At 43.5% G+C, this 13,318-nt stretch overlaps 1 protein-coding gene across 1 annotated transcript; it reads left to right on the forward strand.

Annotated features, from left to right (window-relative positions):
• Window positions 1-2,176: 2,176 nt before the first annotated feature.
• LOC115159385 (scavenger receptor class F member 2) lies at window positions 2,177-10,990 on the forward strand. Its single transcript, XM_029709045.1, has 11 exons — window positions 2,177-2,533; window positions 2,968-3,026; window positions 3,170-3,271; window positions 3,833-4,352; window positions 4,764-4,982; window positions 5,101-5,229; window positions 5,365-5,468; window positions 5,659-5,758; window positions 5,875-5,978; window positions 6,516-6,665; window positions 7,357-10,990. Exons 1-11 carry the CDS (start codon window positions 2,430-2,432, stop codon window positions 8,457-8,459), a joined length of 2,694 nt encoding a protein of 897 aa, XP_029564905.1. The 5' UTR covers window positions 2,177-2,429; the 3' UTR covers window positions 8,460-10,990.
• The last annotated feature ends 2,328 nt before the right edge of the window (window positions 10,991-13,318 follow it).

The raw sequence follows: 13,318 nt of genomic DNA on the forward strand, positions 1-13,318 counted from the left end.
CATCTTCTGTCTGAAAATACAGCAATCGATGAGCTTATCCTACACCTTAATACTGTCTGGGAGCCAGAATTTTACAACCATGCAGTCATAAAGGTTTTATTTTCAGCTTCTGTTGAAGAAGATAACACTTCACCCAAGTCAATACATATGCATACATGACCTGAATCAATGTTGAACCAGTTGTCATACGTCAAATAAAATAACATTTTATTGGTCACATACACATGGTTAGCAGACGTTAATGCGAGTGTAGCGACATGCTTGTGCTTCTAGTTCCGACCATGCAGTAATATCTAACAAGTAATCAAACAATTTCACAACTACCTTATACACACACAAGTGTAAAGGAATGAATAAGAATATGTACATATAAATATATGGATGAGCGATGGCCGAACGGCATAGGCAGGATGCAGTAGATGGTATAGAGTACAGTATATAAATATGAGATGAGTAATGTAGGGTATGTAAACATTATATAAAGTGGCATTGTTTAAAGTGACTAGTGATACATTTATTACATCCAATTTTTTGTTATTAAAGTGGCTAGAGATTTGAGTCAGTATGTTGGCAGCAGCCACTCAATGTTGGTGATGGCTGTTTAATAGTCTGATGGCCTTGAGATAGAAGCTGTTTTTCAGTCTCTCGGTCCCAGCTTTGATGCACCTGTACTGACCTTGCCTTCTGGATGATAGTGGGGTGAACAGGCAGTGGCTCGGGTGGTTGTTGTCCTTGATGATCTTTTTGGCCTTCCTGTGACATCGAGTGGTGTAGGTGTCTTGGAGGGCAGGTAGTTTGCCCCCGGTGATGCGTTGTGCAGACCTCACTACCCTCTGGAGAGCATTGCGGTTGTGGGAGGAGCAGTTGCCATACCAGGCGGTGATACAGCCCAACAGGATGCTCTCGATTGTGCATCTGTAAAAGTTTGTGAGTGTTTTTGGTGACAAGCCAAATTTCTTCAGCCTCCTGAGGTTGAAGAGGCGCTGTTGCGCCTTCTTCACCACGCTGTCTGTGTGGGTGGACCATTTCAGTTTGTCCATGATGTGTACGCAGAGGAACTTAAAACTTTCCACCTTCTCCACTACTGTCCCGCCAATGTGGATAGGTGGGTGCTCCCTCTGCTGTTTCCTGAAGTGCACGATCATCACCTTTGTTTTGTTGACGTTGAGTGTGAGGTTGTTTTCCTGACACCACACTCGGAGGGCCCTCACCTCCTCCCTGTAGGCCGTCTCGTCGTTGTTGGTAATCAAGCCTACCACTGGTGTGTCGCCTGCAAACTTGATGATTGTGTTGGAGGCGTGCATGGCCACGCAGTCATGGGTGAACAGGGAGTACAGGAGAGGGCTGAGAACGCACCCTTGTGGGGCCCCAGTGTTGAGGATCAGCGGGGTGGAGAGGTTGTTTCCTACCCTCACCACCTGGGGGCGGCCCGTCAGAAAGTCCAGGACCCAGTTGCACAGGGCGAGGTCGAGACCCAGGGTCTCGAGCTTAATGACAAGTTTGGAGGGCACTATGGTGTTAAATGCTGAGCTGTAGTCGATGAACAGCATTCTTACATAGGTATTCCTCTTGTTCAGATGGGTTAGGGCAGTGTGCAGTGTGATTGCGATTGCGTTGTCTGTGGACCTATTGGGGCGGTAAGCAAATTGGAGTGGGTCTAGGGTGTCAGGTAGGGTGGAGGTGATATGATCCTTGACTAGTCTCTCAAAGCACTTCATGATGACGGAAGTGAGTGCTACGGGGCGATAGTCATTTAGCTCAGTTACCTTAGCTTTCTTGGGAACAGGAACAATGGTGGCCCTCTTGAAGCATGTGGGAACAGCAGACTGGGATAGGGATTGATTGAATATGTCCGTAAACACACCAGCCAGCTGGTCTGCGCATGCTCTGAGGACGCTGCTAGACACAGAAAATACATAAAGCATATGCAACATAACAGAATCATGTCATTTGTGTCAAGTTCTCTCTCTCTCTCAAATTGTTCGGTAACCCTTGATTTGGATAGTCCATCTGTAGGGTGTGTGTGTGTGTACTGTGAGGATGTGCAGCTTCCTATTGTCAACAACAGAGGGAGCCATTGGCTAAGTGCTAAGTCTGCTCTGTAACTGGTCATGTTTTCTTAGGGTCTGTTTTACTGGGGGTGGGGAGTTTTTTTGCAGTCTGTGGTGATGTTGGTTCTGTGGGGAGGTCCCAGAGAGAATTACAACTTGTTGCCATTACCTCTTCATACCAAATTTGCAAATTGTCATTCAAGTACCGACTTTAGGGTAACAGCCTACCGGTAGGATACTTCATTTACTACTGTATACCGCCACCCTCTGGATGGGTAACTTTTTGGACAACACAAGAAAAGAGTTGATGTACTTTTTGGAAAGAAGTCAGACGTATTTCCACTGGAAAGCCCTTGGAGGGATGCTGTTCATAACAACATGGAAACAAGATATGTCTCAGTCATTGTGCTTCTAAGTGTCTTCTGTTGTTGGACTTACAGCCAAGAACTAAATCCCAGCGGCAGAAATGTATGCAAAACTGGGTAAGTCATTGTGTACCTGTTTTAAATACGTTTTATGCTTGAAATTGATGGACAAAACTATTACATTAGCCTGATTCAGGTCAGTGAAGGTAGATAAACATGCATTCAATTGTTTTAGATATGTTAAAGTTTGAGATTTTCTGAATACCCAAGCCCTTCTATACACAGATAATCTTCCTCAGATCTCTGCTCATTTAGTCTACTGCTACATTTTGTCTTTGTGCCAGTAATTCCCTGCATTATGAATGCTGTGACAGATTTGCATCTGAATGTGATTAGGATAATGTTCAGTATTTAAATGTCTTAGTCTATTTGTCATGACTGAAATGTGATCATAACATTAGTTTGGATGGAAGGAGTTCAATTACGTTAGTTTCTATAAATCAAATACAGATGATTTCCAGATTAACTAATGTTATTTCTCTCCCTCCCAGATCTGACAGGCTCCAATGCTGTAGTGGCTGGGCACGGCAAGGAGATGAGTGCTTAATACGTGAGTGCTCGAAAGCCTGTATTATCCCATTCAACAAACCTGAACCAGATCATTGGGAGTAGACTCCCCAACCATTTTTCCTCTTCATTTCTAAAAGCATAATTATTTATTGTGAACTAACTTGCCCAATGGTTTTTCTTCAGCAATTTGTGAGGGTAACTTCACCTGCAAAGAGAATGAAGTTTGTGTGCGACCCCACGAATGCCGCTGTCGTCATGGTTATTTTGGAGCCACTTGTGATATGAGTAAGTTAGTTCCCTGTTCCTTCCTCACAGCAATCCTTAAAGCAGCAATCAGCAGTTGAAACAATAACAAAGTGTTCTCCCTGTCCCTGTTTCAATAAAAGCTCAAATGTATAGACATAGTTATGGATGCAAGTACTGACCATCCATGATATCAAAATTATAGTTTTAACCATGTTTTGAGGCTATAAAATGTTTGTTAACATTTACTTTGTTTACAAACATTGGAGTAAAACAAGCGCATATTTGGGTTTCTGATGGGGTACGACGGTTAAATAACTAAGCTCATGAGGCATTAGTAAGTTATATTCTTCAAGAATCAATAGGTACATATCATTTATACATAAGGAAAATGGAAGTAGCAATTGCAGATTGTAATTTTGCTATTTATTTAAAGCATAAATTCCGTTGAAAGGTAGTGTAAGTCTGTTAACACGGCAGTCATTTTCACATACAGCCAGTCCAGGTAGCCTACTTCTCAGAACTAAGTAGCCTACGTCCAGAGAACTTAGTGTACAAATGATCTCTTTGTCTATACATATTTGCCTTACATCCTCTCTGTAGAATGTCCGTTCAAGTTCTGGGGGCCTGACTGCAAGGGTAAGTGTGATTGCCATCCCAACGGGAGGTGCGATGATGTCACTGGGGCCTGCACCTGTAACCCTAATCGCTGGGGGCCAAACTGTGAGCGAGCCTGCGGCTGCCAGAGGGGCCAATGCAACCAGGAGACAGGCGCTTGTACGTGCTACACAGGCTATTGGGGCCCTCAGTGCTCTAACAACTGTTTCTGCAGAGTAAACTCTATGTGTGATGTGGGAACAGGCCAGTGCCACTGCAATCCTGGCTGGTATGGGAGGAACTGCGGTGCCAAGTGTGCCTGCAACGCCTCTCCGTGTGACCAGCTCAGCGGCCGCTGCAAGTGTCGAGAGCGTCTGTGGGGTACTCACTGCGAGCACAAGTGCCAGTGTCTCTATGGACGCTGTAACCCGGCGGATGGATCGTGCACCTGCAAGCCAGGATTCAGAGGGAAGTTCTGCAGGGAGACGTGTCCAGCTGGATTCTACGGGCAAAATTGCAGAAACAGGTGTGTGACAGCTGTGTTAGACAAAGCTGACTTACTTGGAACCACTCTGGTAGCCAGAGGTTATTTAGCTGGATAAGACATGCATGTCTTTGCTCTTTCAGTCTGCTGTACGGTGGCCATTGTGGTAACCATGTGGTGAAGCTGGCAAATCTAATGTGGTTTACAAACTGTTTTGAGCTGTGAAACACCTAAAGAGTTTGGCTACCTGAAGCTGTTGGCAATAAGACCTCTAGTCACAAGCCAGTTTCTAACCACAAGGGAACTAGCCTCGGCTGAAAGGCTCTGGAAGAGGGAACCAACCATTTGGAAACACTATTCCAGCATGAATATTACTGTAATGAATTTAGTGAGTCCATGCTATTCATGTTTTGTTACAATATTACTCAGGACTTGGTCTTACTGCTCTTCCAGGTGTGGTCACTGCAAAGGCCAGCAGCCCTGCATGGTGGCAGAGGGACATTGCATCGCATGTGAAAGCGGTTGGAATGGCACAAGGTGTGACCAGACGTGTACTCCTGGGTTCTTTGGTGAAAACTGCATGGACGTTTGTCCTACCTGTAAAGACGGACACTTCTGCAACCGCATCGACGGCAAATGCCCCCACTGCAACCCTGGATGGATGGGTGATCGGTAGGAATACGATTATGAGCTTCCGATCACATTCGGCATCTCTAATCAAATGTAGATAAGAAAGGGAATTACATCACCTCTGAGTTTGTGCGTGATCTTCAACCATTTGTCTTCACAGATGTGAGGTCAAGTGCCCAAATGGAACCTATGGAGAGAACTGTGTCAATGACTGCAACAGCTGCTTCAATGGGATGTGTCACTTCGCCACAGGAAATTGTCTCTGTAATCCTGGCTTCTCTGGTGCCTAGTGAGTGCAAAGCATTTTACATGCAAATATTGAAAAAAGCTAATTGAATGTAACAAATAGAGAAAGTAATATGGATGGTGTCAAGACTAATTTTGAAAATGCCATCAATGAAATGTCACACTCTTTCCTATGCAGCTGTAATGTGAGCTGTTCAGCGGGTCAGTATGGGCTTAACTGTACCCAGACCTGTTCCTGCCATGACAACAACTGCAACATAGTGACTGGAGCATGCAACCTACGTAAGAGCCTTTCCTAAAACAGACGTATCTAATGTGATGAGGGGAAAAAAGTGTCATGTATTATTTTTCCAGAGAGCTTATTGGTAACATATGTATCCACCATAAAAACACACATGGCAGATATTTATTTTTAAAAGGAGTCTATTCTGTGGCAAGTGGGACAGATGTATGACCTCTGCTCTTTGAACAGAGCCTAACCAGAGGATGGGTGTGATGGCAGCAGGGGTGCTGGTCACCTGTCTCCTGCTCCTCTCCTTGCTGGGTTGCTGCTGTGTCTGCAGACAGAATGAGTAAGAATGATTGTTGTTTGTATTGGGGCACAGTACATCATAAATATATTGTCACATTAGCTGGAGGTAAACTTATACTTCACATCTTCTTTGGTTTCTCTGTTGATTGCATTTAGCCCTGAGAAAAGGTCCAAAAGAAGACTATGTGGAGGGTTCACACGAATCAGCTCTAAACTTCCTCGTATCCCACTGAGACGGCAGAAGCTACCCAAAGTTGTTGGTAGGTCCTACCTGCACAAACTATGAATGTCTGTTTTCACTGGGTTCTCATGATTGATGATAAACCAGTCCAATACCCAAAGATAGTTCGCTCCAAAATCAAAGTAGCATCCCTTCTCCTTGTTTTTTTGCATTGCCTGCTCTCTGAATGGCTGTCACAGTGAACTCAGCGTCTATTTAAAACCATACTTCAACAGCGTCCTGCTTCCCCCCTCTTCACCCTCCCCATTTCTCTACATTCCATCGAGGGCCCCTCTGGACCACCGACAGGAAGTGGCAAAAATTATCCTAACCTGCAATTTCTCTCTACTGGAACAGGGGCAGCGGGGCTAGAAGGGGGAACGTTTGGTCTGGGTGGACTGATGTATGACACAGGAAGTCAGGGGGAAATATAAGGTCCCATGTGTAACACAATTTCTTTGAAGGGACAAAATGTAGTGAAGGATTATTTTTGTTAACAAATAAATTCAAAGCTTTAGTGAATGTAGGTTCTAACGGTTAAGAGGCTAAGTGTTTGCTCTGTTTCTGCTCTCCACAGTGTCCCACCATGACCCTGAGAATACTTTCAACTGTAGTTTCATTGAGCCCCCCTCTGCAGTGGAGCAACCCACCGCCTCCGGGTCATCCAGAGCGTCCTTCTCTTCCGTAGAGACCACAGAGGATGGACATGTCTATGCTGTGCCTGACGGTGAGTGTCCCAGAGTAAATCTTCCCTGTCACTCCTGTATGATAGTGAGTGCTGCATTAAAAACCCCTCTGTCTGTTCTGTCTGTGACAGTCCCACCTGTCTATCCTAGAACCTTCATTTCTGCAGGTGATGGGAATTTGGTAAGGCAAATGATTGTACAAAATATGTGAAGGAAGGTTACATTTTTCACATTGAGCTCCAATAATGATGGGAATGTCATTCCAAAAGCAAGAGATCATTTTGGAATGACAGAACATGATGAGGTGATGTTGAGTCCTTGGCTGCACACAACGTTTTGTTTTTGTATGATTCACCAATTTTCTGCAATGACTAGATTTTTGTCAAAACAACTGCTGCATAGTCATATCCGGTGTAAGATCCAAAGGGTGATTGTGTAAACTACAGTTCTTGATAGATCATAATTATACTGCTCTGCCCTAAATACACTGCCTAATCTGCTGCCATATCATCCAATTAAAGCCCTTGCTTCTAAAGTAAGCATGAACAGGAACATGTTACTAGTAGGTAATCCAGTACTTAAAACATTCCCAAAGTATTTGTATTTATTTCCTTAACATCTTTAGAGCTGAAGGGGAGTCGGATTCTGATTATCTTTTATTTCATTTAATAAAAATTGACGTTTGAACCTCTCTCGCCCTTTCTCTCGCCCTTTCTCTCGCCCTCTGAGAAGAGAACAAAACGAAAGGGGACAGAATCAACACAACAGAGACTACAGTACTAGCTGATGATGATGTCTCTGAGGTAGACACATTGCCAGAGGACAGGGATATGACTGAGCAGGCTTCAGTTAACACCAGTGAGCTGCCACTCCAGAAGTCATCAGAGAGTGAGGGATCCTGCAGTGGCACAGAGTCAGCCACCAGCACCCTCTGCCTCAGGGTGTCTGCCCCTCAGCCACCACAGCAGTCCAGCAAGGAGCCAGAGAACAATGGAGGGTCAAACAACGTCAAATATAATGGAAAGCCTATAGCTGCTGAGAGGATTAAACCACAGCCACCAGACCCCTCCACCAAGCCCAAGCTCTCCTGGATCCATGCATCTCCAGGGCCAAATCAGAATCAGATAAGTCAGGAAGAGACTGTGGCTGAGGATAGCATTTGTTCCAGAAAGAAAGCCAGCAAGCAGCGAGCTCCCAACGCCCCAGAGTCTGCAGGTACAGATGGGGCCAGCTCCCTAGGTGAGAAGAAGCCTAATAAAAGCAGACCAGGTCTGTTGCAGATAGAGCACATCAATGGGGCAGTGCAGAGTGTCCTGAGGAAAATGGGCAATTTCCGTGTTGACCGGAAAGCTGCAATCCCGAAAGAGTCCCCAGAGAAGAGGCCCAGCTTATCCCTAAACAGGGAGGTTAACCAACCGAACATACACTCTGAGGTAGCCTCCCTCTTAACTGCTCAGCTGAAGGAGAAGACTCAGAGTCTGAACAGGAGCGAGGCCGGCAGCTGTGAGGAGAGCCTGTCTCACCTCCAGGTCCAGAGAAAGAAGCCCACCCCGCCCCAAAAGACCTCGGGCACCCAGCCTGGAGCTGGAAAGGATTTGCTTCCCACATCCAACAGCTCACAGAAGCCTCTGCCAGATAGTCCATCTAAAGAAGCCAAATACCAAGAGAAACAAGACTCTAACAACTCTGAAAGCAGCTCAGATAAGGGAGAGACCAAAAATAAGACCCCAATGAAAAAGCCTCCTCGGAAAAAGAGCAAGGAAGGTAATGTAGAGTCAAAAATACAGACTACTGCTCCAAAGGTTGCAGTGATGCCACCAAAGGCTGCAAATTAGCACAGCCAGTCTGGATGTTTCTCAATTCTGGAAAAACAATGACGCACATGTTGTGATGCTTGAAATAATTTATTGGACACATGTTTCATTGTGTTTAGCACCAAATCGAATGACAATGGAATCTTTTCCCTTGGGTGGATGTTTTTGATCTTGAGAAACGTTATTATACAATGCAGTATTCTTTATATTTTAACTTTTTATATTCCTTCACTTTAGTTATTGTAAAATCAATATATTAGTAAAAGTGCTAAGTCATCAGAATAATTATTTACCCTCGTTATTTTATTCATTTTCTAATTTGTTCATATCGAATAGACCAAACACCCCAAAATCTGTATTTTGCATCTCCCATATCTAATCAATGTTTTAAGTTGGAAAGTTGATCCCACTGCCCAGAACTTTGGAGCCACGACAGGACCTCAGACAAACAAGAGGTGTGGTGTATTGATGGTGGAACAGTCTGGGGTCTGTGTAGAGGGCCGTGTGGCTGTCTGACACATGTGCTACAGTTGTGTGTGTGTGTGCAGTTTGTTAAGCTGTAAAGACTACAGAAGATCATATGGTGTTTAATTGAATCCAGACTGTTGGCACCGGTCATCCTGAATCCATGATGTGACCTGCTTAGACAGGAACATCTCTCCCTATGCTATCAGGAGTCACAGACAAAGCAAAGACACATTTAGATCAGCAAGGTCCTGAAAATAAGTTATTACATGTAAATAAGTAACATTGTAAGTAAGTAACATAGTAAGATTGGCAGATCACTTGAAATAATACAGGAACATGTCCTCGCAGACCAGCTGCCTTGTTGTGAATGTTAGATCATAATGAACGCATTTAGAGGCTCCAATGGTTTAGTGAACAAACATGCTTTCAAGGCATGACTGTGTGCATTGCTGCATGCATAGGCGTCTATACATCATTATTTAATTCTAGAAGTTTTACTGTGGAAAAGGGAATCGGTCTAGTGGTGGGAAGGGGACTAGAATTACGTTTTGACTGCCTGTTTAAACGTCTCCCTGGAGCTTGGTCTGTAACTGAATGCCAGGCCTTGAGAAGCAACCGCCAACTCAATCCTGTCCCAGAATCCTCTTGGGAGACAGTGGTTAGCATAGAGACACCCTATGAAAGCATTAACATCTTGTAGCCATTACATCGATGGAAAAGCATTTACGACTTGAGGGGAAAAAAACAAATATTTTGTGCTAAGCAAAGCAGAAAACCTAGAGTGATAACACCTAAACATCAGTATTACCTAATTGGAAACCTTGGTCTCAGAAAAACATAAGTTGTTACCTAAATATGGTTTGAATTTGTTGTCTTAATATATTTTGGAATGCCAAGATGGTAGAGGATCATTCCTTGAGAATTGTATTTTCTGAAATGTTGTATAAAAAAATTACTTTGGATATGGGCCATACATGTGTTAGATTATAAGTTCTGGTACAAATCCAGTCGGACACCAAAGGAAGCTCAGACTAGATTTATTCCATCCAAACTGAATGCTGCAGCTGCATAGCACACAATTTACACAAGCATATATTTATGCCTTCCGATTAGGAGTCACCTCCTTGTCTGTCGAGGATAAACAATCAGTGTTGCTGGGCAATAACTAAGTATGTTCCTCCTATTGGTGTTCCAGAACCTTCATGGGCAGGGATGTGAATGTGTGTGTGTGTGATAAGACTACAGTTAGAGTATTGTTGGGATGGGCCCCTCTAGCCCCTCTCCCAGAGGTTTCTTCACTCTTCAACTTTCTCCAGTTCCACAGAATCCAGTTCCAGTTCCACAGAATCTCACCTGACCTTACCAGGAACTGAGAGTCAGCTGTGGCTCTTTACCTACTTTCTTAGAAATATGAATATACAACAATAAAATATGTGGACATAGACACTTTCTGTACTTCCCTTTGTCCCTGCAATAACACTCTCCGGCTCCAACATCCTAACCAATAACACTCTCCGGCTCCAACATCCTAACCAATAACACTCTCCGGCTCCAACATCCTAACCAATAACACTCTCTGGCTCCAACATCCTAACCAATAACAAATTATTACTACTAATAAGCACAATATGCAATTACTAACGGACTCATTTTGCAACTAAAAACTGGCTCAAGTCAAATACATGGCTCCAAAAGTACTGTATATCACACCACAAGCAAATGGTAGGACTTTTCTATGGGAATGACTCCATGATTGTGAGTGTCTAGTCGCTGTGGTATGAATGGGATGGTGGGAACCTTCTGTGTAGGCAATGCTACCCCATGATCTTTTCATTTTCTCTGTTCTCCGAAACAGGAATGGAAAGTACAGACATCATGAAATATCATAATTGGAAACCAGCGCAGGCGACCCAGAATGAACAAACAGGATCATAGCCAGGACCAGTGTTATGATGTGACTCATCAAAGAGGGAATTTCCTTTGTATGTTGTGTAATAACTTTTTAATCAGTCACATGGTCATATTGGAGCCACTCAAATAAGGGTGTCAATCAATGTGGGCCACAATAAATTGGAAAAAGCTGCTATCATCGTCAACATGTAGGCCAAAGCACACGTTATCTCATCTCTGCAAGCAATACCAAAACTGGCTCCATCTTTCCATGCTAACATACTTGTTCTGCTAACATACGAGTTCATTGTCTGTCAGGACCACATTCTAGTCTTCTTGAACTCATCTGTTATTCTCTGGACACAATCACAACATCCGCAATAAAACTGCTCATGATCTCTCTCTACCCCCAGAGATTATACTTCACCACAATCCGCAATCTGGCTGTATAGCATTCATTTTAGTGTCCATGCAGGTGCTCTGACTACATGTTTATACTATAGAAAAATCTGTCAAAACATCTGGGTTGTACCAATGGTTTATATAAACCCTGGATTGCTGATGCTATGCATTGGCAATTGAGAGGCTTTGAAGCCACCGGTTGGCCATTTTTGCACTCCCCAGTAGAAGCAGTCCTCCATTGGAATGAATGGAATTCTACAGTATTTCAATGCAATGTTTCAAGGACAAAATTACATGTACAAGTATTTCTTTATTGTAGTGGTGACATCAACATTAGTCATCTCAAAATAAATAATACTTTCATTTTTATGTTTAGCTGACTAAATATAATTTTAAAGTATGCATTAAGGTTTCTAACTGGGGCGGCAGGTACCCTAGTGGTTATCACGTTGGGCCAGTAACCAAAAGGTTGCTGGATCAAATCCCTGAGCTGACAAGGTCTGTTGTCTGTTGTTCTGCCCCTGAACAAGGCAGTTAACCCACTCTTCCCCAGTAAGGCCATCATTGTAAATAAGAATTTGTTCTTAACTGACTTGCCTGGTAAAATAAATGTAGAAATTAATAAATGCATTTCTATAGCTTCCAAAATATTTTTTACAATGGAGGGGGAGTGCCAAGATGGCGGCACTATTGCATATATAAATCATTGGGTTGTACCGACCTTAGATGTGGGATATAAAGTATTACATAAACAGCACATGGATAAAAATAGATGGATGCTGAATGGACTCTACAAAAAAAGGGAATTGCTCCATCTGCTGGACACTGTCCTCCTTGAGTTACCTACTATAGCTGGGTGAAAGAAATGCCTGAAACTACACTGAACAAAAATATAAAGCGCAACATGTAGAATGTTGGTCCCATGTTTCATGAGCTGAAATAAAATATACCAAAAATCTTGCATACGCACCAAAGGCTTCTCAAATTTTGAGCACAAATTTATTTACATCCATTGCCAAGATTTTTCAATTTAACTAGGCAAGTCAGTTAAAAACAAATTCTTATTTACAATGACAGCTTACTGGGGAACAGTGGGGTGACTTCCTTGTTCAGAACGACAGATTTGTACCATGTCCGGGATTCGATCCAGCAAACCTTCGGTTACAGGTCCAACGCTCTAACCACTAGGCTACCTGCTGCCCCGATAATCCATCCACATGACAGGTGTGGCATATCAAGAAGCTGATTAAACAGCATGATCATTACACAGGTGCACCTTGTGCTGGGGACTATAAAAGGTCACTAAAATATGCAGTTGGGTCACACAACACAATGCCACAGATGTGCCATGTTCACCAGAGCTGTTGCCAGAGAATTGAATGCTCATTTCTCGATCGTAAGGCGTCTCCGTCATTTTAAAGAATTTGGCAGTACGTCCAACCGGCCTTACAACCGCAGACCACATGTAACCATGCCAGCCAAGAACCTCCACATCCGGCTTCTTCACCTGCGGAATCGTCTGAGACCAGCCACCAGGATAGCTGATGAAACAGGAGTATTTCTGTCTATAATAAAGCCCTTTTGTGGGGGAAAACTCATTCTGATTGGCTGGGCCTGGCTCCCAAGTGGGTGGGCCTATGCCCTCCCAGGCCATTTCATGGCTGCACCCCTGCCCAATCATGTGAAATCCATAGATTAGGCCCAAATGAATTTATTTACATTGACTGATTTCCTCGTATGAAAATCATTGAAACTGTTTCGTTTGTATTTTTCTTTTCAGTATAGATCCCATTACATACTGGTCTTGACGAGAAGAAAACAAAACTGTTTGGAGGATCTCTTCTGCATTGTTCAACCAATCCCATAAATGTGAAGATTGAGTGTCACCTTGTCAACATCCAAAAAGTTGCTTCACAGGCTCTTTCCATTTCCCCTGAAAAACTGAACATCCAGTTGTTGGGGACTGAGTCTGTGTGTTACCCAACAGAGCAGGACCTAGCTGTCACACCTGTGACCATAGATCAATTCTCCCGGTGAGGGAAACCAAGGACAGCAGTACCTTGTGAGCGAACGATTACTGACAACCATCTTCTGATAAATAATCTTTGGGGTTCTCCCAT

This window comes from Salmo trutta, chromosome 23 (assembly GCF_901001165.1).
Source record: "Salmo trutta chromosome 23, fSalTru1.1, whole genome shotgun sequence".
Classification (NCBI taxonomy): Eukaryota; Metazoa; Chordata; class Actinopteri; order Salmoniformes; family Salmonidae; genus Salmo; species Salmo trutta.